General features: G+C 39.2%; 1 protein-coding gene across 4 annotated transcripts in view; it reads left to right on the top strand.

The window, feature by feature from the left end:
- LOC134350551 (reticulon-4-like) overlaps window positions 1–24,014 on the top strand; it is an 80,638-nt gene that overhangs the window by 38,976 nt on the left and 17,648 nt on the right. For all 4 annotated transcript variants that reach the window (XM_063055885.1, XM_063055886.1, XM_063055884.1 and 1 more), the window contains 2 exons: window positions 12,747–12,954; window positions 15,413–15,551. In XM_063055885.1, the coding sequence (XP_062911955.1) occupies window positions 12,747–12,954; window positions 15,413–15,551 (347 nt within the window). The remainder of the gene's footprint in view (window positions 1–12,746; window positions 12,955–15,412; window positions 15,552–24,014) is intronic.

Raw genomic sequence — 24,014 nt, 5'->3', positions numbered from 1 at the left:
TCCAAAGAGTAAAGCCCTAGCTCCCTTAATCTCTGATCATAATGCATACTCTCTAAACCAGGCAGCATCCTGGTAAATCTCCTCTGTACCCTTTCCAATGCTTCCACATCCTTCCTATAGTGAGGTGACCAGAACTGGACACAGTACTCCAAGTGTGGCCTAACCAGAGTTTTATAGAGCTGCATCATTACATTGCGACTCTTAAACTCTATCCCTCGACTTATGAAAGCTAAAACCCCATAAGCTTTCTTTAACTACCCTATCTACCTGTGAGGCAACTTTCAGGGATCTGTGGACATGTACCCGGAGATCCCTCTGCTCCTCCACACTACCAAATATCCTGCCATTTACTTTGTACTTAGCCTTGGAGTTTGCCCTTTCAAAGTGTACCACCTCACACTTCTCCGGGTTGAACTCCATCTGCCACTTTTCAGCCCACTTCTGCATCCTATCAATGTCTCTCTGCAATCTTTGACAATCCTCTACACTATCTACAACAACACCAACCTTTGTGTCGTCTGCAAACTTGCCAACCCACCCTTCTACCCCCACATCCAGGTTGTTAATAAAAATCACGAAAAGTAGAGGTCCCAGAACAGATCCTTGTGGGACACCACTAGTCACAATCCTCCAATCTGAATGTACTCCCTCCACCACCACCCTCTGCCTTCTGCAGGCAAACCAATTCTGAATCCACCTGGCCAAACTTCCCTGGATCCCATGCCTTCTAACTTCCTGAATAAGCCTACTGTGTGGAACCTTGTCAAATGCCTTACTAAAATCCATATAGACCACATCCACTGCACTACCCTCATCTATATGCCTGGTCACCACCTCAAAGAACTCTATCAGGCTTGTTAGACACAATCTGCCCTTCACAAAGCCATGCTGACTGTCCCTGATCAGACCATGATTCTCTAAGTGCCTATAGATCCTATCTCTGAGAATCTTTTCCAACAGCTTTCCCACCACAGACGTAAGGCTCACTGGTCTATAATTACCCAGACTATCCCTACTACCTTTTTTGAACAAGGGAACAACATTTGCCTCCCTCCAATCCTCCGGTACCATTCCTTTGGACAACGAGGATATAAAGATCCTAGCCAGAGGCTCAGCAATCTCTTCTCTCGCCTCGTGGAGCAGCCTGGGGAATATTCCATTAGGCCCCGGGGACTTATTTTAACAACTCCAACACCTCCTCTCCCTTAATATCAACATGCTCCAGAACATCAACCTCACTCATATTGTCTTCACCATCATCAAGTTCCCTCTCATTGGTGAATACCAAAGAGAAGTATTCATTGAGGACCTCGCTCACTTCCACAGCCTCTAGGCACATCTTCCCACCTTTATCTCTAATCAGTCCTACCTTCACTCCTGTCATCCTTTTTTTTTTCTTCACATAATTGAAGAATGCCTTGGGGTTTTCCTTTATCCTACTCGCCAAGGCCTTCTCATGCCCCCTTCTTGCTCTTCTCAGCCCCTTCTTAAGCTCCTTTCTTGCTTCCCTATATTCCTCAATAGACTCATCTGATCCTTACTTCCTAAACCTCATGTATGCTGCCTTCTTCCACCTGACTAGATTTTCCACCTCACTTGTCACCCATGGTTCCTTCACCCTACCATTCTTTATCTTCCTCACCAGGACAAATTTATCCCTTACATCCCGCAAGAGATCTCTAAACATCGACCACATGTCCATAGTACATTTCCCTGCAGAAACGTCATCCCAATTCACACCTGCAAGTTTTAGCCTTATAACCTCATAATTTGCCTTCCCCCAATTAAAAATTTTCCTGTCCTCTTTGATTCTGTCCTTTTCCATGATAATTATAAAGGCCAGGGAGCGGTGGTCACTGTCCCCCAGATGCTCACCCACTGAGAGATCTGTGACCTGACCCGGTTCATTACCTAGTACTAGATCTAGTATGGCATTCCCCCTGGTCGGCCTGTCCACATACTGTGACAGGAATCCATCCTGGACACACTTAACAAATTCTGCCCCATCTAAACCCTTGGAACTAATCAGGTGCCAATCAATATTAGGGAAGTTAAAGTCACCCATGATAACAACCCTGTTATTTTTGCACCTTTCCAAAATCTGCCTCCCAATCTGCTCCTCTGTATCTCTGCTGCTACCAGGGGGCCTATAGAATACCCCCAGTAGAGTAACTGCTCCCTTCCTGTTCCTGACTTCCACCCTTTCTGGAGCTGTAATAGTATCCCTGACCAGTAATGCCACCCCTCCTCCCCTTTTTCCGCCCTCTCTATCCCTATTAAAGCACTGAAATCCAGGAATATTGAGAATCCATTCCTGCCCTGGTGCCAGCCAAGTCTCTGTAATGGCCACTGCATCATAATTCCATGTATGTATCCAAGCTCTCAGTTCATCACCTTTGTTCCTGATGCTTCTTGCATTGAGGTACACACATTTCAGCCCTTCTACCTTACTGTCTTTACACCGTTTATTCTGCTTCTCTTTCCTCAAAACCTCTCTGTATGTTAGATCTGGCTTTACTCCATGCACTTCTTTCACTGCTCTATCGCTCTGGGTCCCATCCCCCTCGCAAATTAGTTTAAAACCTCCCGAACCATGCTAGCAAACCTACCTGCAAGGATATTGCTCCCCCTCGAGTTCAGATGCAACCCATCCAATCTGTACAGGTCTCACCTTCCCCAGAAGAGATCCCAATGATCTAAAAATCTAAAACCCTGCTCTCTGCACCAACTCCTCAGCCACACATTCAACTGCCATCTCCTCCAATTCTTACCATCTCTGTCACGTAGCACTGGCAGCAATCCTGAGAACGTCACCCTCGAGGTCCTGTTCTTCAGCCTTCTGCCTAATTCCCGAAACTCACACTTCAGGACCTCATCCTTCTTCCTGCCTATGTCGTTAGTCCCAACATGTATCACGACTTCTGGTTGCTTTCCCTCTGGTACCAAGATGTCGTGCACCCGGTCAGAGACATCCCGGACCCTGGCACCCGGGAGGCAACAAACCATGCGGGTATCTTTCTCGCGTCCACAAAATCTCCTGTCTGCTCCCCTGATTATAGAGTCTCCAATGACGACAGCTCTCCTCTTCTCCGTCCCACCCTTCTGCACCACAGGGTCAGACTCAGTGCCGGAGGCCCTGCCACCGTGGCTCGCACCTGGTTGGTCGTCCCTGCCAACAGTATCCAGGATGGTAAACTTATTATTCAGGGGAATGGCTACAGGGGTGCTCTGCACTACCTGTCTGCTCACCTTTGCTTTCCCCCCTCTGACGGTCACCCAGCGACCTGCTTCCGACAGCCTAGGTGTGACTACCTCCCTGTAGCTCTCATCTATGATTGCCTCATTCTCCCTTATGAGTCGAAGGTCATCCAGCTGCTGCTCTAGATACCTTACACGGTCTTCCAGATCGCCCAGCCTTATGCACTTCTGGCAGATGTGACTCTGCGGGAGAGGGGCGTTCCCCCAAGACTGCCACATCTCACATGAGAGGCACATCACTGTCTCAAGAGACATTGTAAAAACTGCGAGCTAGCTTGTCCTCCGCCTCTTCGCGTCGAAGCCTCTCAAGCCAAAGCCTCAAAGCTCCACGCCTTCACTGGCCCACTCACTCACTGGCTGCTTTCCACTGGCCACTTCGCTTGAGCTGTCCCTCTATTTATCTGTTTGAGCTTTTCAAAATGTTTGGTCACCTGACCTCGACTGCCCAATCAGCTGCTTTCTGCTGAGTCTGAGCTATTCAAATCTTGATTGTTTAATCAACGGCTTTCTGCTGATCTATTCAAATCTTGATTGACTTGATTGCACAGATCAACTGCCAAAACTGCAAGAATCTCTCGAGTCAAAGCCTCAATGCTCCACTCCTTCACTGGCCCACTCACGCACTGGCTGCTTTAAACTGATATATTTTACCCCTTTGGCCTCGGTATTTACTAACAATCAAAGATCCCCCTTTTTTTTTCATTTATTCTGTGGTACTATGCAGGGTTGCCCTCTTAGTCCACTACTAATTGATATTGCCTTGGAACCGCTAGCTATTGCCATTCGTGACTCCCCTAATATATTTGGTATTACCCGTGGAAATGAGACTCATAAATTATCACTGTGTGCAGATGATCTACTATTACATATTTCTAACCCAGGAAAATCTATTCCGGCAGTATTAACTTTGCTTGCTCTGTTTAGTAGCTTTTCTGGTTATAAACTGAACCTAAGTAAAAGTGAACTCTTGCCATTAAATATGCAGGTTCCCATTTATAGAAATTCTCCATTTAGAGTGATTACTGATTATTTTACTTATTTGGGAGTTAAAATTACTAAGACACATAAGGATCTATTCAATTTCAACCTTTTACCATTAATTAATCAGGTTAAACAACTGATTACTAAATGGTCCCCTTTGTCTCTGTCATTGATTGGCCGTATTAATGCTTTTAAAGTATTTTGCCCAAATTTTTATATTTATTTCAAGCGATACCAATTTTCATTCCTAAATCTTTTTTTGATACTATTGACTCTAAAATTTCCTCTTATATATGGCAAAATAGAAATCCCAGATTAAGTAAAAAAAAAATACTTACAGAAATCTAAGAAAGAGGGTGGTTTGGCATTGCCTGTCCTAAGATTTTACTACTGGGCAATTAATATTCGATACTTAATATTTTGGACACAAGCTTGGAATACAACTCCAAGCCCACATTGGGTAAACCTTGAAGGCCACTCTGTACAAGGGTTTTCTTTAGCTTCCATTTTAGGAACTTCATTGCCTTTTGCACTATCTAAATTGAATAAACAAATTTTCAACCCTATAGTTAAACATACATTGAGAATATGGTTTCAATTTTGTCAACTTTTTGGCCTGAATGAATTTGTTATCAAGCCCTATTATATCTAATTTCTTTTTCCAACCCTCGGTAATGGACCAAGCCTTTTTGATATGGAAAACGAAAGGTATAATATGTTTTCGTGATCTATTTTTGGATAACTGCTTTATGTCTTTTGAGCAGTTATCTGAGAAATTTGATTTGCCTAGATCCCAGTTTTTTAGATACTTACAAATAAGAAATTTTTTAAATACTACATTGCCTACCTTTCCGACTTCAAATCCTTCTGGCATTTTTGATAAAAATTTTAGGTTTTAATCCTTTGTAGAAGGGATTAATAGCAATAATTTATGATATAATTATGAAATTACAGCCAGATATATCTGATAAAATTAAAAATGAATGGGAAAGGGAACTTCAACTTTCCCTACCTATAGAGAAATGGGATAAAATTTTTCAATTAGTTAATACTTCTATATGTGCTAAACATACTTTAATACAATTTAAAGTAGTACACAGAGCTCATATGTCCAAAGATAAACTAGCTCGTTTTTATTCCCATATTAACCCTACTTGTGATAGATGTCACTCTGAAGTGGCTTCTTTAACTCATGTTTTGGTCCTGTCCTCTTTTGGAAAAATATTAGAAAGACATTTTTGATATTATTTCAAGAGTTCTATGTTTTGATTTAAAACCCCATCCTATTACGGCAATCTTTGGATTGCCAATGGTAGAACATAGATCTTTGTCTTCTTCAGCCTCTCAAATGATAGTTTTTGTTACTTTAATGGCGAGAAGATCTATTTTGTTGAACTGGAAGGAAACTAATCCTCCAACTACCTTCCAATGGTTTTCTCAAACCATATTAAGTTTAAATTTAGAAAAAATTAGAAGTGATATTTTTGACCCTTTGGTTAAATTTGAAGATACTTGGAAACCTTTTATGCAACATTTTCATATGATGTAATCTGACCTTTCCGAGAGGAGCGGAGTTAACGACATTATTGATCGTGTCTGATACAAGCTGTTGGTCTCGCCCTGTTTTGCCTTTTTTTGGGGGGGTCCTCATTTTCTTTTGGGGTTTTTTGTTTATTTTTTTTCCTTTTTATTTCTTAATGTTTAATCTCATAATGAGTTTGGAAATCTTTTATTTCTATGTTACTTAAAATTCATTTTATATATGCTGATGAACATTTTTCCAATCTCTTTGTACCAACTTTGTTATTGAGTTTATAATTTTGAAAAACTAATAAAAAGATTTAAAAAGAAAGAGTTAGAAATTGTTCAAATTTTTTTTTCAGAATCCACAATACTTTATTTTGAAATGCATATTGTACAGCAGTGAGAAATACAGGAAAAGTTGTAATTTGGTTTTGTTTGAAAAATCTAAGGTATGAAACAGCATAGCAATGTAAGCCTATTTATTTAGAGACTGCTTTTATGCATCTAGTTTTGGGGAGAGAATTTGCAATCAGATTAGAGAGATGTGCAAGAATAACAAATTGCACCATGAAATTTAATCATCCTATCTAAATATACTAATTAAGATAAGAGGGTAAATAATAAACAAGTAAATTTCCAAGTTAAAGACAAGGCAAATTGTGTTCTTATGAAAGGCTGCTTCTAATAACTTAAAATTGGGATTTCACTCTGGGTCTAAGGTGAAATATAGAAAAATGCAATTTAAAAGAAAATCTTAACGGAGAAAGTAGAAATTAGGATTTTGGTGAGAAGTGGTGGTATGATGTCTTTCATTCAATTCTGATGCCATTTTGGTTTGCTGCATACCTCATTGATTTGGTTAAAAGCTAGAGCAGTGGCTTTGAACTTTGTTCCGTATAACTTCATTTAAACAATGAAAGCTTTTAAATGATTCCCAAAGTAAGGTGGGTGTGATGTGCCGTAGCTTAGCATCATGCAGATGTTTCTGTAAGAACGGTTTTACATCATAATGTCTGTCAAATAAGGTGTGAACAAAGCTGGGAATAACTGACTTCGAGAAAAGGGTAGAAATTTGAAGATGATCCCAAATTGGAGGTTTTTTGGTCATCTCAGTGCATAAAGGAAATGGCAAGGAGCTATCAAAAACTTAGAAAATAAATTAAAAATGACGTAAATTGATGTATCACTAATTGAGTTGATACCTTAAAAAAACTAAGTTTGACCTCCATAAAGGGATATATACACACAGACTGAGACTGGCTTTAAAAAGTACACATATTGACTAATTTAAAAGACTAATTTAAACTAGAGTGTTGACAGACCCCGTAAGAAACAGGTATAGTCCTTTTGACTTGTGCCTGCTTGCCGCTTGAGCATTGCTCTCATTCATCCAAATTAATATCAACCTGGTCTTCCCTCATATGACAGTCCACTGTCCCACGAATGAATCAGATGATCTTTTGCAGCTCTCCCACTATTGCATGTACCTTCCTTTTAAAGGGGAATTCTTGTACAGAATATCCCAGATGCTGTTCTACCACGCAGCAAAGTGGCTCTGTTGCTATGTAGATCCTCTAACAATAGTTCAGCACCCAGTTTACTTTCTTACTGCATTCTAACTTTAAGTGTACAGCCATACCCAGGTCTTCTGAATACTAATAGTTTTCAAAGTTAAAAGCAAATTATTGAAGTATTGTATATGTCAGCATATACTACCTTGAGATTTGTTTTCTTGGTAGACGTTTACAGGAAGATAGTGATACAATTGAATTTATATCAAACTATACAAAGTGACAAACATCCAATATGCAAAGAGAGGACAAAACATGCAAATAATAAATATTTTAAAAGTAAATAATGCTAAGAACATGAGTTGTAGAATCCTAGAAAATTACTCTATCGGTTGTGAAGTTGCTCAGCATTGAGGTGAGTGAAGTTATCCATGCTGGTTCAGGATCTGAGAGTAATATCTGTTCTTAAGTACCACACTATTGGGTGGGTTCAAGCCTTCTGTACTTGCTGCCTGATGGTAGTAGTGAGAAGAGAACACGGTTTGGATGATGTGGGTCCTTGAATGATTTTGCTTTCATGTGGCACTGTGCTCAATGACTGGGAGGGCTTTGCTTGTGGTGGACAACCACTTTTTGTAAACTTTTCCATTCCTGGGCATTGGTGTTCCTTACCAGGCCATGATGCAGTTAGAATACTCTTCACTGTGTATCTATAGAAGTTGGTCAGAATTTTGGATGACATGCTGAATGTACGCATGCATACTTCTAAGAACGTTGAGGCACCATTATGTGCCTTTGTGATGGCACTTGTGTTGGTCCCAGATCAAGGTGATCCTCTGACATGATAATGTCAACTTCGATTCCCTAATGAGGACTGACTTGTGGATCTCCGGCTTCTTCCTCTGATAGTCAATAAGCTCTTTGCTTTTGTTGACGTTGAGAGTTTTTGTTGTGGCACTCTTCAACCAGATATTCAGTCTCTCTCTTGTATGTTGATTCATTACCACCTTTTTGGTCAACAATAGTGGTGCCATCAGCAAGCTTAAATATGATTTTTTTGAAGCTGTCATGAATTTAATGGCATTTAAAATTGGTACACGATAAAATTGACTAGCAATTTTATTTGCATTTGGTCCTGAAGCTCACCCATTCTAACTCTTGGTGTGAATGCTTATAATAAATCTGCAAAGCTTTATTATAGACCACGGTTAGTTGGCTGAATTTTGTGCATGTAAATGAATTTCAGATGTTTAATCTTCAAGGCGTGCATTTTAAAGATGTCCAATTCCAGTTTTGTAATTAAGTTCAGCTGTTTGAATTGCTTTTATGATTAGATAGTGTGCTGGAGGAGCAATTGGTTAAACAAATTTTATAACATTTAAAACTTATCTTTTTCATTTGAGCTTCTGTTTGATTGCTGGTGATAATTTCTTCTCTTCTCTCCTCCTCCTCCTCTCCCCCCCCCCCCCCCCGGATTCTTCCGATATAACATTAGCTTTACTTGAATAGCTGTCTATGTGTTTGGAATTTTTGTTTTGTTGTTGCTATTCATTTTGGTTTTTTTACAATACAGCATGTATTGAATATTTATAGAAGCTTGGCAGTGGTGTTGAGACTAGCTATGACATTACCAAAAAATGTTGATCTTGCTCTTGAGAGAAATCTTTTAAATGTTTTTGGTATGTATTTCCATCTGTTCAATTGAATGGAATTTAGGGTTTTTTGAAATGGAATGGTTCTTTTGTTTGGATGTATGAATAAAATAAGCCTGAAATATAACCATAGATGTGTGATTTAGTTTTCTGCAATGTTACTCCAGTCAGCTGCTTTTGTTAAAGAAACAATTTACATCAAGAATGTTGATTCTTTTTGTAATTTGTGATGGGAAAGGCTAAAATAAATATTTCACTGAGATTGCAAGCAATTCTTAATTTTAAAAAATCTACAAGTATTAATGGGAGAAATTGATTTGTACATGTGGTTCTAAACAATTGAGATTTGTGGATTAAACGGTTTTTCTTGTTAGATTTCATCTGGCTTTGAACAGTTGTCACTGGGTTAGAGTTGCGCAGTTGGGTACTGCATGCAGACTGAAACAGTTATTTGTGCAGTGACACAGCATACAGCTACGTATATATGTTAACCTCTAAGTGACCTAGCAGGAAGTAGAAGGGTGTAAGCAGCTGTACAGGAGCTCGGTGTATGTGAGCATTCTCAAGATGGATGCCAAAATGGGTTTGTCTTTTTATTTCATTTCAGATTTGAGATTTAAAATCTCACCCTTGTTTAATTCTCGGCAATGTCTTAAGCCAGTTTAGTTTTGGTGTTTAAAAATGACTGCAGTAATTGAAGATCATTACTTTAGACAGAAAGTATGCTGAGATCAGATTGTAAATACAGTAAGGTTGATGTAAAAGGAAATTAATGCTTTACACTACAGAGGAACTGCAGTATTAGGCATGCTTTATTTGTTAAAATGGCAGTGAAGTTTGAGATTGGTTAAGAGAGCTGGTAATTGGATGAGGTCAGCATGCTCGTTGCAGCTTGTATTAAAGCTATTTTTAGGTGGAGCAGATGCCAGCAAATGCATACCAAATATTGCCTACAGTATTTTGTATGGTGTTGATTCGTGATTTGCACTGTTTTGAAAGGATTTTTGTAAATATTATAAATTTATGTTGAATTGTGATTAATTTACTGACATTACTTAATTGATGAAAAGGAGTCATTTTGCAAGCTTTTAATCTTCTAAGCAAACTAAAATTGTACATCATTTGAAAGTTTTTTGTATTTGACCCTGAAATTCACCCATTGTGACCCATGGTACTAATGTTTACAGTTTTATTTGTAGTTGCAGATAACACCACTGTAGCGTAGTGGGCATTGAATTCGGAGTTACTGTCTGTAAGGAGTTTGTATGACCTCTCTGTGAGTGTAGGGGCTTCCTCTGAGTGCTCCAGTTTCCTCCCATAGTCCAAAAGTTAATTGGTCATTGTAAATTGTCCTTTGATTTGGTTAGGGTTGAATAGGTGGGTTGCTGGGTGGTGTGGCTCGTTGGGCCCGAAGGGCCTCTTCTGCACAGTATCTCGAAACAAAATAAGAAAGAACTGGTTAATAACTCTCTTAATTGATGTCTTAAAGCTATATATTTTTTAAAAAGTTTGAAATCAGCTGGAAATTTCCCGAAAAGTATTCTGCAAATCTCGTATCAATGACCATATTATGTACATCAAAAATGTGTGACTTTTGAGAAAATTTTGTGGTAATGTCATTTAGAGCTTGAAATGGAAAGCTCCAGTTAAAATATACTAGAATCTATCTTTTGATCAAATGATGAGAGGGACTCACAGCTGGTCTTTTAATTTGAACCGTAACTGGAACACTAAATGCATAAAAACTAATCGAGTGCAAGCTGCAAAACATTTGAAGGAAAGAAACTAATAATTGTAATTCTGTTTTCTATTTTTGTGAATGCTTACAGGTTAGAGAACACGTATATTGTGGAAGGCCCCCAGGTTAAGACTTTACTGAGCAAGTTGATCTTTGAGAAGGGTGTTTTGTCTGTGCTTCTGAGCTGGAAAATAATAACATTTAAAGTTTCAGTCGTTCCTATGTCAAAGGCAGTGTCTTAATATGGCATTTTACTTTGGAACAATTGAGCCTTGCCATACAGATTCTTTCATGACTGATTTATTAACATTGGTATTGGTGAGAGTGGTTTATTTTTCTGGCTGCAAGTATGCAGCCAATTTTAAAAATATTTCTAATATGAATTTTTATAAAAAGGCAGTATTGGATAGTATGATCTTAAGGCAAGCTATATAATCTGCCAAGTAGCTATGTTACAGGCTTAAGGTGCTCAAGATTTTCTCCAGACTCTGGTTAACCATTCATGACTATTAATTTAACTTTGGCTTCAACATCTTTGCTTTGCTCTCTGTAGTTGACTGGCTTGGAGTATTTTCTATAATGGCCCAGGTATTACTACATTTTGTGGAAGGTTTTGTCAAATTGGGAATTTGCATTTATAGCAAATTAGAATTAAATTTATAATATATTTAAATAATATACTAAATTCTTTAGCATTCTGATTAACTTAAAATGTATTGCTTGTTTAATTATGGGTAGTGTTAAGTGATTATGCAGTCCAATGAAATGGTTATACCATGTGTATGAAGTAAAATGGTGGATAGTTAAAACTAGCATTTCTGATTCATGGAGAAATAGACTTCCAGACCATTCTAATTAATGAAATCCTTATATAACCCAGGGACAGTCTGTTTGTTGAAGACTTGACATGATACTGATGAAGTTGATATCTAGCTTAAACTTTTAATTAAGATTGAAAAAAGTAATTGATCCAACTTGTAACTTAATAACTGATAATTTAATCTGTTTTTGATTACTTTTGATAGAAAAATATTTCTCATGAGGAAACAATATAAAATGTTTGCATATATCCAAGCCAACAGGATATTCCTATCCAATGTTGGAATACTTCGCTCATATTCAAGTTTATTTTTGTGTTTTCAGTGGATTCTTTTGTAATGGCATATAGGCAATTTTAAAGGTCATCATTTTGATGTTAGCCTGTTCAGTTATGTCATTATGAACATGCCAGAAATATACAATATACTTTCTTCTAGGGAAAATAGTTTCCCTATCAAACTCGTAGGGAAGTTAGATTGATTTTTAGCCTTTGAAATTATGTCCCGTAATCCTATGTAGCAGTAAATGAGCTGGAATATTTTCAAAGCAAATTATCCCAAGTATGTCAGTTGCTGTTGGAGTGTCTTTTGTTATGGATGAGATCTGAATTGGAAACTTGTAGGATAAGAAAACGTGAAGAATTGCAAGGACACAATTTAAAAAAAAAATTATGGAAATTTCTATGACTTGATTCTGGTGTTTGGACAGAAACGTGCAACAATGAAATAGGAACAGTGAAATAAGTACTACCCTATATTCATCCATTTCCTGCCTGTCCCATTTTCTCTTTCTCTCTCCTCCACCCCCCCCCCAACAGAACCAATGACATTTGGTCTGTTTTACCAAATTTTTGATTTGTTTTGTGAACTGAGCTCAATCGTTGATCCTTGGCACATCCTTCTATCATAGGCTGCTATTTTATTGGTAACTTAGTATGATAAGGATGTAAGTTCACCACAGTAAACAGATTAGAGTTGAGGTTGCAGCTGATCTGACTAACTGGCAGAGCAATCCAAAGCTGTTTCCTTTTGGATCAGGAAGTAAGTGAGTGGGGTTTTTGAAGACCTATTCATTACAATGTGAAATAATATTGGCAAGCACTGGAAATTTAGACACTCCCTTCTGCAGCAGTTTTTAGTGTCATTCCTGATCTAACCAATAACTTGATAGTAGCATTATATTTTGTATCAGTTCATATTTCTACTTGTGTTGTGGAGGCAGTTTGGTTTTGTGTTAATTATATTTCTCTTTTTATTCTGACAGTTGTGGACTTGATCTATTGGCGTGATATTAAGAAGACTGGACTAGTATTTGGTGCAAGCCTGTTCTTGTTGCTATCGATGACAATTTTCAGCATTGTCAGTGTAATTGCGTACCTTGGCCTGGCAGTGCTTTCAGTCACAATTAGTTTCAGGATATACAAAGGTATTCTGCAGGCAGTGCAGAAGTCTGATGATGGTCACCCTTTCAAGTAAGTTAATTAAGAACTGCAGATTTTGATTTGTGCAGTATTATTGAGAAACTAATGAATGCACCTTAATGTGCTAGTTATGTCCACTGTGATCTTTGTTCCATCTCGAGGATGGTGTGGTTTATCCTACTGTTAAAAGCTGACATTTCAATTTTGTTTCTTTTATCTTTTCATCAACTTTAAACTGACATTCACTGTGTAAATGTTTCAGTTAAATTCAGTGGCGGCGCCAGAGATTTTTTCTTGCTGGTGCTACAGTGGGGCTGAATTATTCAGTGATGGTGCTGAGGGATGTACTCTATGGTAATATGTATTCTCAAGGCCAAAAGTCAGTTTCAAGCATTATGTGCCTACTATAAATGCCTCTGTTGATTCACAAGCAACAGCAATTGATAAATATAATATAGAAGTGAACTGTGACAGTGTCAACAGCATTGGAGACAACCCAGGCTACACAGACCATAAACAAACAAACCCACAGCGCACAACGTACTAATCCCACAATCCGCTTCAAATGTGTGCTTTTCAACACAATGTCCACAGCTATTCGCATTACATAGACAGAAAATGGCAAAAGACACACCGTTAACAACAGATGCAAGGCTTTACCAGGAGTTGGACATATCATACTCTGACATTGCAATACCTCAATTAATTCGGCTACTGAATTTAAAACAAAAATCAACAGAATCACCGCTTGGAAGTCTAAGCAAAATGAGTAAGCTTAATAGCAGTAAATGTAATATTTTAGGATTTGCAGGAAACATAAGGACTATGAGGTATCCACCACAAAATAATAATAATCAGCATTAGTCTTGGCCAAAATTTTTTTTAAAAATCAACTGCACTCAGCATTGATGTTTTCAGAGAAGCACAATCAGTCTGTTGTTGTGATTGGTGGTGAAAGCATCAGTGATTTTCTGGATGTCAAGTGCTTTGGTCCTCTGACTTTTTATTGTCAACAGGGCCAAGCTGCTGTTCCAAGCATCGCCGCTGCTATTCCTTAGGTAGTTTTTGAGGCGTCTGAGGCAAGAGAAACTCCGTTTGCATGAGGCAGATGTCACAGGTAGAGTCAGTGATCTGCAGATTAGTTTGTATAAATCTATAACTGCATCACGGTAGGGTCTCATTGGAGCTAGAAATTCAACTGTCATTCACTGTCTGTCCTTGCTAGAGACTCAACCATTGCTCTCATGTAGTCACGATTTTCTTGGACAATCTTTGCATGTCCTTTGTCAATCATATTTCCCAATCTTGAACGGTCTTGTTTTCTCAATCTGAATTTGGCCTGTGCCTCCACAGCAAACTTATGAGCTGCACTTACATGGTGGGTTTTGAAAGCTGTTGTTGCTTTCCGCCAGTTGCGGTAACCGGTGTCAATGGAGGTAGACTCAGAATGGAACCCATGTCCTCCACACAGGAAATGCCTGCATGCGAAGCAGAACGTAGTATCTTTCGTGATCAAATATTCCAGCCAGTCAAACCAGCCACGAATAAAACTCCTTTGCTGATTGCCAAACTGTTGTATGCAGTGAAGGGTACTTTTTCAATGCTGGCCGACGGCGTCCTTCCTCAGTCTGCTGGCTAACATCGCTAACAGTATTCCCACTAGCACTAAGAGCAGCTTCATCCACATCCTCTTCTGCATCTCCATTTCCTGTTCCTCTACTTCGCCCTCACACTCCTTCGATGAACTGCTGTCGTACTCATCCCCACTTACCTCTTTCTGCATGTCACTTTCAATTAAGACAGGCTCAGGCTGAGATACCACTGATTCCTCTGGATGAGGTCGTTTTCTCGCTAAAAATCGATCCATTTTTCTCGCCACCAAAATAATGCACGTGCCAGGCCCACGCTAGCTTGTAAAAGCACAATGTTTGTGTAAGGGGGGCATCCGTTAGTCTCACGAGACCACGGATCTGCGCCTGGATGTATACTATCAGTCTCTCACGTGAGTGAGAGTGAGTGACATCACCTCCTTAAGTGATCTTACATCAGCTTAACTGATCTGAGGACAGCAACGGCAAGACATTGACAATGAACAAATAAGTAGAAGTGTAGAGTGGATCTGACGGAGTTTATAACTTTATTGCTGCGTGGGTGTTATGGTAATTGGGGGCGCTGTTTCACTATATCAACTGGAGAAGCAAGCTGTATTCAGAACTATACAGAGAAAGCAAAGCAGCTGAGATTTGTATGTGAAATTTCAGTTAATTTCTTGGTGGTGCTACGCTGGTGCTATTGCAATTTCTGCTGGGGCTATAGCACCAGCTAGCACCGCCCCGGTTAAATTCACAAAGAAAAATGTCGTTTGAGCCAATTAGTAGGCTGCTTTGAGAATATTATTGGTAAATTAAACTTTAAATCTATGCAAATGATTTTTAATGTACTAAAATTTGGAATAGAAATAAAATTGCTATCCTTTTCTGTGCAACCCCTACCCCTCCTCCCATATCAGGGCCTGCTTGGAGAAAGATGTTGCTGTTTCTGATGAACTGGTACACAAGTACAGTGATATTGGACTAGGTCACGTCAACTATGTGATTACAGAATTAAGACGGCTGTTTCTTGTTCAAGACTTGGTGGATTCTCTGAAGGCAAGTAGTTAAAATTTTGTATGCAATAATTTCCAATCTATTTTTAAATGGCCCAAGATTTCAAATTGCCCATAAATAGTTCAAAAGCAAATTACAGTATAGGTTGAAAGTCTAAAATTCCAAGTTTCTTTATCCCCCCTTGGTTTCTTCCAGGGAAAGGAAACTGACACCCAGAAATGCATTGGTTGTGACCCTTTGGTTGTATGCATGCTTCTAAAGGATGCTTTTCACTTGCAATGCAAGAGTTGGCTCAAAATTAAAATTGTGGCTGACTGATATCTTATTTTTCTACTTGTCAATGTAGTTTGCGGTGTGAGAAAGTTTACCTCTTTCACTCTACAGTTATTTTTAAGGCCTTCAGGCTATGAAACGTGGAAGTTTTCTCAAGGAATATTTTGATCTTAGCAGAAAAAGATGATTAGGAATATGCTGTAAATTTAGTTGGCTCCATCTTGGGTACTAGCCTATAAAGCACCCGGGACATGTCCTTTTCTCACTGTTACCATCAGGTAGGAGGTTCACACTCAGCGTTCAGGAGCTGCTGCTTCCCCTCTGCCATCCAGTTCCAAATGGACATTGAACCTGTGAACATTACCTACTTTTTTTAAATTATATATTATTTCTAATTTTGCACTATTTTAATCTATTCAATATATGTACTGTTATTATTTTTTCTTCTACATTGTGTTGAATTGCTGCTACTAAGTTGACAAATTTCATGGCACATGCCAGGGATAATAAACTTGATTCTGATTCTATTAGCCATTTAATGTTTTGTATTAAGCCATGATTAGAATAGTGATTTACATCTGAGGCTGAGATATTTCTATCCTCCAAGAAAATTTCATGTCTTGAAAATTGGTCCTCTAGTCATTGACATGTTGCAAGAAGTCTTTCAGTTTGCTTTGCTATCAATATGTGGTTTGTAATTTTGCAATGCTTAGTGGATTAATAAAAATGGAAAGTTGGATCTTGGTTCACTTGAACAGTAGGGAGATAAGTACTCAAAATTTTGCTTGTTTTTACTGAGGTTGTTGGCTAGGCTGGTATTTATTGCTTACCCCTTATCACCAGTTTTGTGCAGAAGATTCTCCCACACAGAAGGGTGTCGCAGGCTCTGCAATAATGGAGTGGATACAGTTCCAATTTGATAGATTTGGAGTAAAATTTGAGGTTGGGTGTACTACTTCATCCTTGGAAATATGCAGACAAAGAACCCTTGTTGATGGCATAGTTTGAAGATGTGCGCACACTGCAATAATCACAAACGGAGTGATTAGGCTGGTGAATTATGGTGCTTTCAGTACAATCTACTGGAAAGGATGGCAGGAGAAGGACTTAGCAACAGCAATATCATTGAGGGACTGGCCTAAATTTCTTGAGATTATGACTGGTACCTTGAACTTGATACCTGCAGTTCACATCTAATGTATACATGCAGACACTTCCAAGTAAGTTAGTTAGTTTATATTGTTGAATACACAAGGGTACAGTGATCCAGTGAGTTGCTGGCATGCGTGGATGCAGCAGACACTTTGGGTCCATTCAAAAGTGTATTTGTTTATCTTGTTTGTTTTTTTTTAACAATTGCAAGTTACTGCTGGATACTGAGAATATCAAGTACTACAGGACTATCCTATCAGTGAGTCACTCGATCATCATGAAGAGTCGAAGATGTCAATTCCACCTTGCCCTTCAGTGCCTATAAGAATTCACCCCCCACCCCACCTAAAGTTTTCACGTTTATTGTTTTACAACAATGAATTGGTGTATTTAATTAGGTATTTTTGACAGTGACTCTATCATTGTCAAAGTGAAAACAAATTTCTACAAATTGGTCTAAATTTATTGTAATTAGTAAACAAAATTTGATAGCATAATTATTCCCCCCCCCCTCAAGTCAGTATTTAGCACCGTTAGCAGCAATTAGTCTTGAGTCTGTGTGGATAGGTCTCTCAGCTTTGCACATCTAGACACTGCAGGTTTTCCCCATTCTTGTTTACAAAACTGCTCAAGCTCTGTCAGATTGCATGGGGATTGTGAGTGAACCGCCATTTTCAAGCCCAGCCACAAATTCTCATTTGGATTGAGGTCTAGACTCTGACTTGGCCACCCCAGGGCATTAACTTTGTTGATTTTAAGCCATTCCTGTGTAGCTTTGGGTTTATGCTTGGGGCCATAGTTTTGCTGGAAAACAAATCTTCTCGTTGCAGTTCTCTTGCAGAATGCATCAGGTTTTCCTTTAGGATTTCCCTGTATTTTGCTGCATTCATTTTACCCTCTATCTTTACAAGCCTTTCAGAGCCTGCTGAAGTGAATCATCTCCACAGCATGATACAACAAGCACCATGCTTCATGGTAGGGATGGTGTGTTTATGATTTGTGGTGTTTGGCTTATGCCAAGCATAGTGTTGGTGAGAAAGCTCAATTTTGGTTTCATTAGACCATAGAACCTTCTTCCAGCTGACTTCAGTCTCTCATATGCTTTCTGACAAACTCTTGCTGAGATTTCATGTGAGTTTTTTTTTTAAGTGGCTTTCTCTTTGCCTCTCTCCCTTAAAGCTGTGACTGGTGAAGCACCTGGGCAATGGCTATTGTATGTGCAGTCTCTTCCCATCTCAGCCACTGAAGCTTGTAACTCCTCCATAGTTGTCATAGGTCTTTTGATGACCTTCTTTACTAGTCCCCTTCTTGCACAGTCACTCAGTTTTTGAGGATGGCCCACTCTAGGAAGATATACAGCAGTGCCATATTCTTTCCACTTACTGATGATTGACTTTACTGTACTGCAAGGAATTTTCAGTGACTTGGAAATTTTTTTTGTATCCATCTCCTGATTTATGCTTTTCAGTAACCTCTTCATGAAGTTGCTTTGAGTGTTCTTTTGTCTTGGTGTATTTTTTGCCAGGATACTGACTCACCAACAGTTGGACCTTCCAGATACAGGTGTATTTTTTACTATGATCAATTGAAACATCATGACTGCACGCGGTGATCTTCATTTAACTAATTATGTGACTTCTGAAACAATTGGCTGCGCCAGTGATGATTTGGTATTTCATTAAAGGGGTGAATACTTATGCAATCAATTATTTTGTTTTATATTTGTAATTAATTTAGATTACTTTGCAGAGATGTTTTCACTTTGACGCGAGTCTTCTATTGATCGGTGTCCAAAAAGCCAACTTAAATCCACTGATTCAATGTTGTAAAACATTGAAGCTTCCATGGAGGGGTGGGATGTGGGGGTGAATACTTATAGGCACTGTAAAATATTGTTTCAGTTAGAATCCCTTTCATTCTCCTAAACTCAGTATTTAAATGTAATTCATAGGGTAACCTGTTCCACTCCCAATATCCCAGGAATCAAATCAATTTTGATTGTACTCTGCATATTACTAATATCCTTTCTAGGTTATGTAGCTCAACATATTGGTAGTATTCTATGTGCTGGACACCAGGGTTCTATATAGTTTCAAAATTGCGTCCTTTACTTGCATCCTCTTGTAATGAAGGCCAGCCTATCATTTACCATACTAAATGTTTGCTGAACTTAAAAGTGAACTTCTAATAATTCAAACATGAGGAAATCTGCAGATGCTGGAATTTCAAGCAACACACATAAAAGTTGCTGGTGAACGCAGCAGGCCAGGCAGCATCTCTATGAAGAGGTACATTTGACTTTTCGGGTGAAGACCCTTTGTCAGGACTAACTGAAAGAAGAGCTAGTAAGAGATTTGAAAGTGGGAGGGGGAGATCCAAAACGATAGGAGAAGACAGGAGGGGGAGGGATGGAGCCAAGAGCTGGACAGTTGATTGGCAAAAGGGATATAAGAGGATCATGGGACAGGAGGCCTAGGGAGAAAGAAAAGTGGGAGGGGGGCCCAGAGGATGGGCAAGGGGTATAGTGAGGGGGACAGAGGGAGAAAAAGGAGTGAGAGAAAAAGAATGTGTGTATATTAATAAATAACGGATGGGGTACGAGGAGGAGGTCAGGCATTAGTGGAAGTTTGAGAAGTCAATGTTCATGCCATCAGGTTGGAGACTACCCAGATGGAATATAAGGTGTTGTTCCTCCAACTTGAGTGTGGCTTCATCTTTACAGTAGGGAAGGCCGTAGATAGACATATCAGAATGGGAATGGGACGTGGAATTAAAATGTGTGGCCACTGGGAGATCCTGCTTTCTCTGGCGGACAGAGCGTATGTGTTCAGTGAAACGATCTCCCAGTCTGCGTCGGGTCTCGCCAATATATAGAAGGCCACATCAGGAGCACCGGACGCAGTATATCACCCCACCCGACTCACAGGTGAAGTGTTGCCTCACCTGGAAGGACTGTCTGGGGCCCTGAACAGTGGTAAGGGAGGAAGTGTAAGGGCATGTGTAGCACTTGTTCCGCTCACAAGGATAAGTGGCACATTCTTTTTCTCTCTCCTTTTTCTCCCTCTGTCCCCCTCACTATATCCCTTGCCCATCCTCTGGTTCCCCCCCCCTCCCCCTTTTCTTTCTCCCGAGGCCTCTTGTCCCATGATCCTCTCATATCCCTTTTGCCAATCAACTGTCCAGCTCTTGGCTCCATCCCTCCCCCTCCTGTCTTCTCCTATCATTTTAGATCTCCCCCTCTGCCTCCCAATTTCAAATCTCTTACTAGCTCTTCTTTCAGTTAGCCCTGACGAAGGATCTGGGCCCAAAACGTCGACTGTACCTCTTCCTAGAGATGCTGCCTGGCCTGCTGCGTTCACCAGCAACTTTGATGTGTGTTGCTTCTAATAATTCATGTACAAGGACAGTTGGGAATGTCTTGAACTCTTAAACCTTTTGGTCTTTAACTGTCTTAAAAGTACTCCACTTTTCTACTTCCGTTGCCAATTTGGATGACCTGGTTATTCTGCATTATGTCCTTTTCTGTGTCCTTGCTGCTTTATTCAATATCTTTGAGGCTATGAAGCCTGTCTGCAACTTTCTCACAACCCATTGCCCCCTCAACTTTGTCAGCTATTTAAAAGCATTACAGTTGGTCCTCTCTTTCAAATCATTGATGTAGATTGAACAGCTGGAGTCCATCCCTGCTCCACCTCTCAAGTTACAATATCACAAGCTGTAGATGAGGCATTCATTTCTATTATTTGCAGTCTGTTGATCAGATCTCAGTCCATGTCATGTTTCTACCATCCCACATATTTAAATTTTGTGTAATAACTTGTGTGACATTTACTCAAACATTGGACTCCTGAACCAGTGTGGGTAACTTCACTCACCTCAACGCTGAACTATTCCACAACCTATGGAATAACTTTCAAGGACTCAGCAACTCATGTTCTCAATATTATTTATTATTGTTTTTTCTTGTAATTGCATATTGTTTCCTTGTGCTTATTGGTTGCTGTTTTTGTGTGTAATTTTTCATTGGTTCTATTGTATCTTTGTTTCCATTGTGAATGCCTGTAAGAAAATGTATCTCAGGGTAGTATATGTTAACATACGTACTTTAAAAATGAATTTACTTTCAGGCCTTCTGAAAGGCCAGGTACCCAGCATTTGCTGGAATGTGCTGTTCCTGCATTTTGTTTTGATAGTACTTTCCCTCCTATTGTTTTGTAGTTGACTGTTTATAAGTTCTGCCTTTCTTGCATTGTTCCCACAAACTGTAAAGTAGCAAATCTAGAGTTGAGGAAATGTTGGGAGATGATAACTTCTATATTTATTATCTCCAGAGCGATCTCTTTCAAAACCTTGGAACACAGTACTTCAGGTCCTAGGGATATAGTTTCTGCAGTACATGTTAATGCTCATTTCTTTCCTTATTTGGCAATGTTTCCTGAGGGAATGAATGCAATTGTATATTCTATAGATTTCTTTATTTCTTGCTAAATTATTCATGTTCCATTAGAGTATCTCTACCTTCTCTTGAATTCTGAAGTTTTCTTACTGTGAATTAACATAAATTATAATTGGTTTCCTTTTGATCTAATATATTGTTGGACCATTTTTCCCACTGGCTGGTTTTGGGTAAAAAAAAAAGTGACCATAGAAAATAATTGAACTTGTTACCATAGAAAATTTTGTAGCCTGGGCAGGGCCATGCCACTAAACAAAGATGGGGAGCCTTCCATTGCATCCATATCATTGCTTAGCAATGTCTTGCACTTTGTACTGGCCAGGGTGCAGCCCTGGGGTTCACATCTCAGTGCTGATCAACAGACCTGGCACACTCACAGGGATTCTCAATACTGCAAGAACATCAGGTTGGTGTTTATGTCAGCTTCCTTTCACAGCAGTATGCAGCCCTTGATAGCTTTTTAATATGTACTTGGGGTAATGTACTAGTTGGATGTTCAGGCTAGAAGATTAATGTTGGTACTGTCTATGGGGCAGCGTGAAGAAAGACACCAGTGTGTTTATTTGAGTAAGCTATGTATTTTAAATGTTAATTTTTTTCGTTGCTCTCACCTTGTTTAGTTTTTCCAATGTATTGCAGAAAGCTCACAGCCTTTGTAGTTCACTTTGTTTAAATTTTGTATCCCAGTTTTGGGATAAAATAAGCCACTAACTTCCAAAACTGATCGTGGCATTACTTTTCCCTAAAGAATTCTTAAGTCAAGTCAAGTCACTTCTTACTGTCATTTCGTCCATAACTGCTGGTACAGTACACAATAAAAACAAGATGTCTTTCAGGACCATGGTGCTACATGAACAATACAAAAAATATGCTGAACTACATAAAACACAAAACTACACTAGACTACAGACCTACCCAGGACTGCATAAAGTGCACAAAACAGTGCAGGCATTACAATAAATAATAAACAAGATAATAGGCACAGTAGAGGCCAGTAGTTTGGTGTCAGTCCAGTCTCTGGGTATTGGGGAGTCTGATGGCTTGGGGGAAGAAACTGTTACATAGTCTGGTTTTGAGAGCCCAAATACTTCGGTGCCTTTTGCCAGATGGCAGGAGGGAGAAGAGTTTGTATGAGGGGTGCGTGGGTCCTTCATAATGCTGTCTGCTTTACGGATGCAGCATGTGGTATAAATGTCTGTAGTGCCGGGAAGGGAGACCCCGATGATCTTCTCAGCTGACCTTACTATCCGCTGCAGGGTCTTGCGATTTGAGATGGTGCAATTTCCGAACCAGGCAGTGATGCAGATGCTGAGGACGCTCTCAATACAACCTCTGTAGAATGTGGTGAGGATGGGGGGGTGGGGGTGGGAGATGGACTTTTTTCTCAGCCTTCGCAGAAGGTAGAGACACTGCTGGGCTTTCTTTGCTATGGAGCTGATGTTGAGGGACCAGGTGAAATTCTCTGCCAGGTGAATACCAAGAAATTTGGTGCTCTTAATGATCTATACGGAGGAGTCGTCGATGTTCAGTGGAGAGTGGTCGTTCTGTGTCCTCCTGAATGAGCAACTTACTAATTATCAGTATTCAGTGCTAGACCTAAAATGGCATATTCCTCCCTTATTTTCCAGATTGGTATGTTGAGATTTATCAGAAGCAGTCCATGAATTCAGCCTCCACACTGATCTTCATTTGAAGATTTTACACTTTTTTCTGTTCTTGCTGTAACGGAAGATATATTCATGTTGAATGCTCTTTCCCATTCTGACAGTTTCATGTCATTATAACTTCGCTACTCTGCACTGTCACCTTGTCCTTTAACCTCTAAATTTTGTCTCGATAGAACATGACCTAGTGTGCAGCCCTTGATTTATTAGGACGTTATTGCTTGATTAATGTGAATGAAGTCCATTGCAATGGTGCAGTTCCCACTTATTCCCCTGCAGGCGCCAGTATCCTATGAATTAAAATTCTCAGTTCTTGCACCAATCCATGGAAATACGATTTCAGCCCTCGAGTTTTCTTTGATTATTTGTGTTGCATATTAAAGTCAAAGTCAAATGGAGAAACTGATTGGGATCATTGGCACATAAGCAAGAAAACTATACTTTTGTTTATAATCCTACTAAGTATGTTGCCCTTTAGAGCAATTTTTCTTGGGTTAGGAATCTGTAGCTTCCCTGGTTCATTTGAATTACTGTCTCCAATTTTAAATCTTAACAATATTTTGATCCAGAAATTCCGAATTTTGTTTAAAAACTTAAATCATAGTCAATTAGACCAATTTGGAGAAAGGGAACGTAGGGGTGGGAATGGTATTTTAAACTAGTTGAAAATACCACTGATTGCATGATGTGAGAGATTAAGTTCTAGATGTTGAATTGTGCAAAATCCTGTCATACTGATGTTACATAAACCATTTTTGTAGGATGCAGCTAGGATTTTGAAGTCACCGACATTTTTAAATACATCCAAGATTGCCATTTATGGCATCATTGGATCTCCAACAAAATCTTAACTTGGTATACCTCCAGAGTAAATGGGAGTTTAAAATTTATTATTATTTTTTTTTTTTTTTTAGAAATTCATTTTCTCCAGTTTCCTCACAGAATATACAAAAACTTTAA

This window comes from Mobula hypostoma, chromosome 8 (assembly GCF_963921235.1).
Source record: "Mobula hypostoma chromosome 8, sMobHyp1.1, whole genome shotgun sequence".
Classification (NCBI taxonomy): Eukaryota; Metazoa; Chordata; class Chondrichthyes; order Myliobatiformes; family Myliobatidae; genus Mobula; species Mobula hypostoma.
This window is presented reverse-complemented; position numbering and strand designations above follow the sequence as displayed.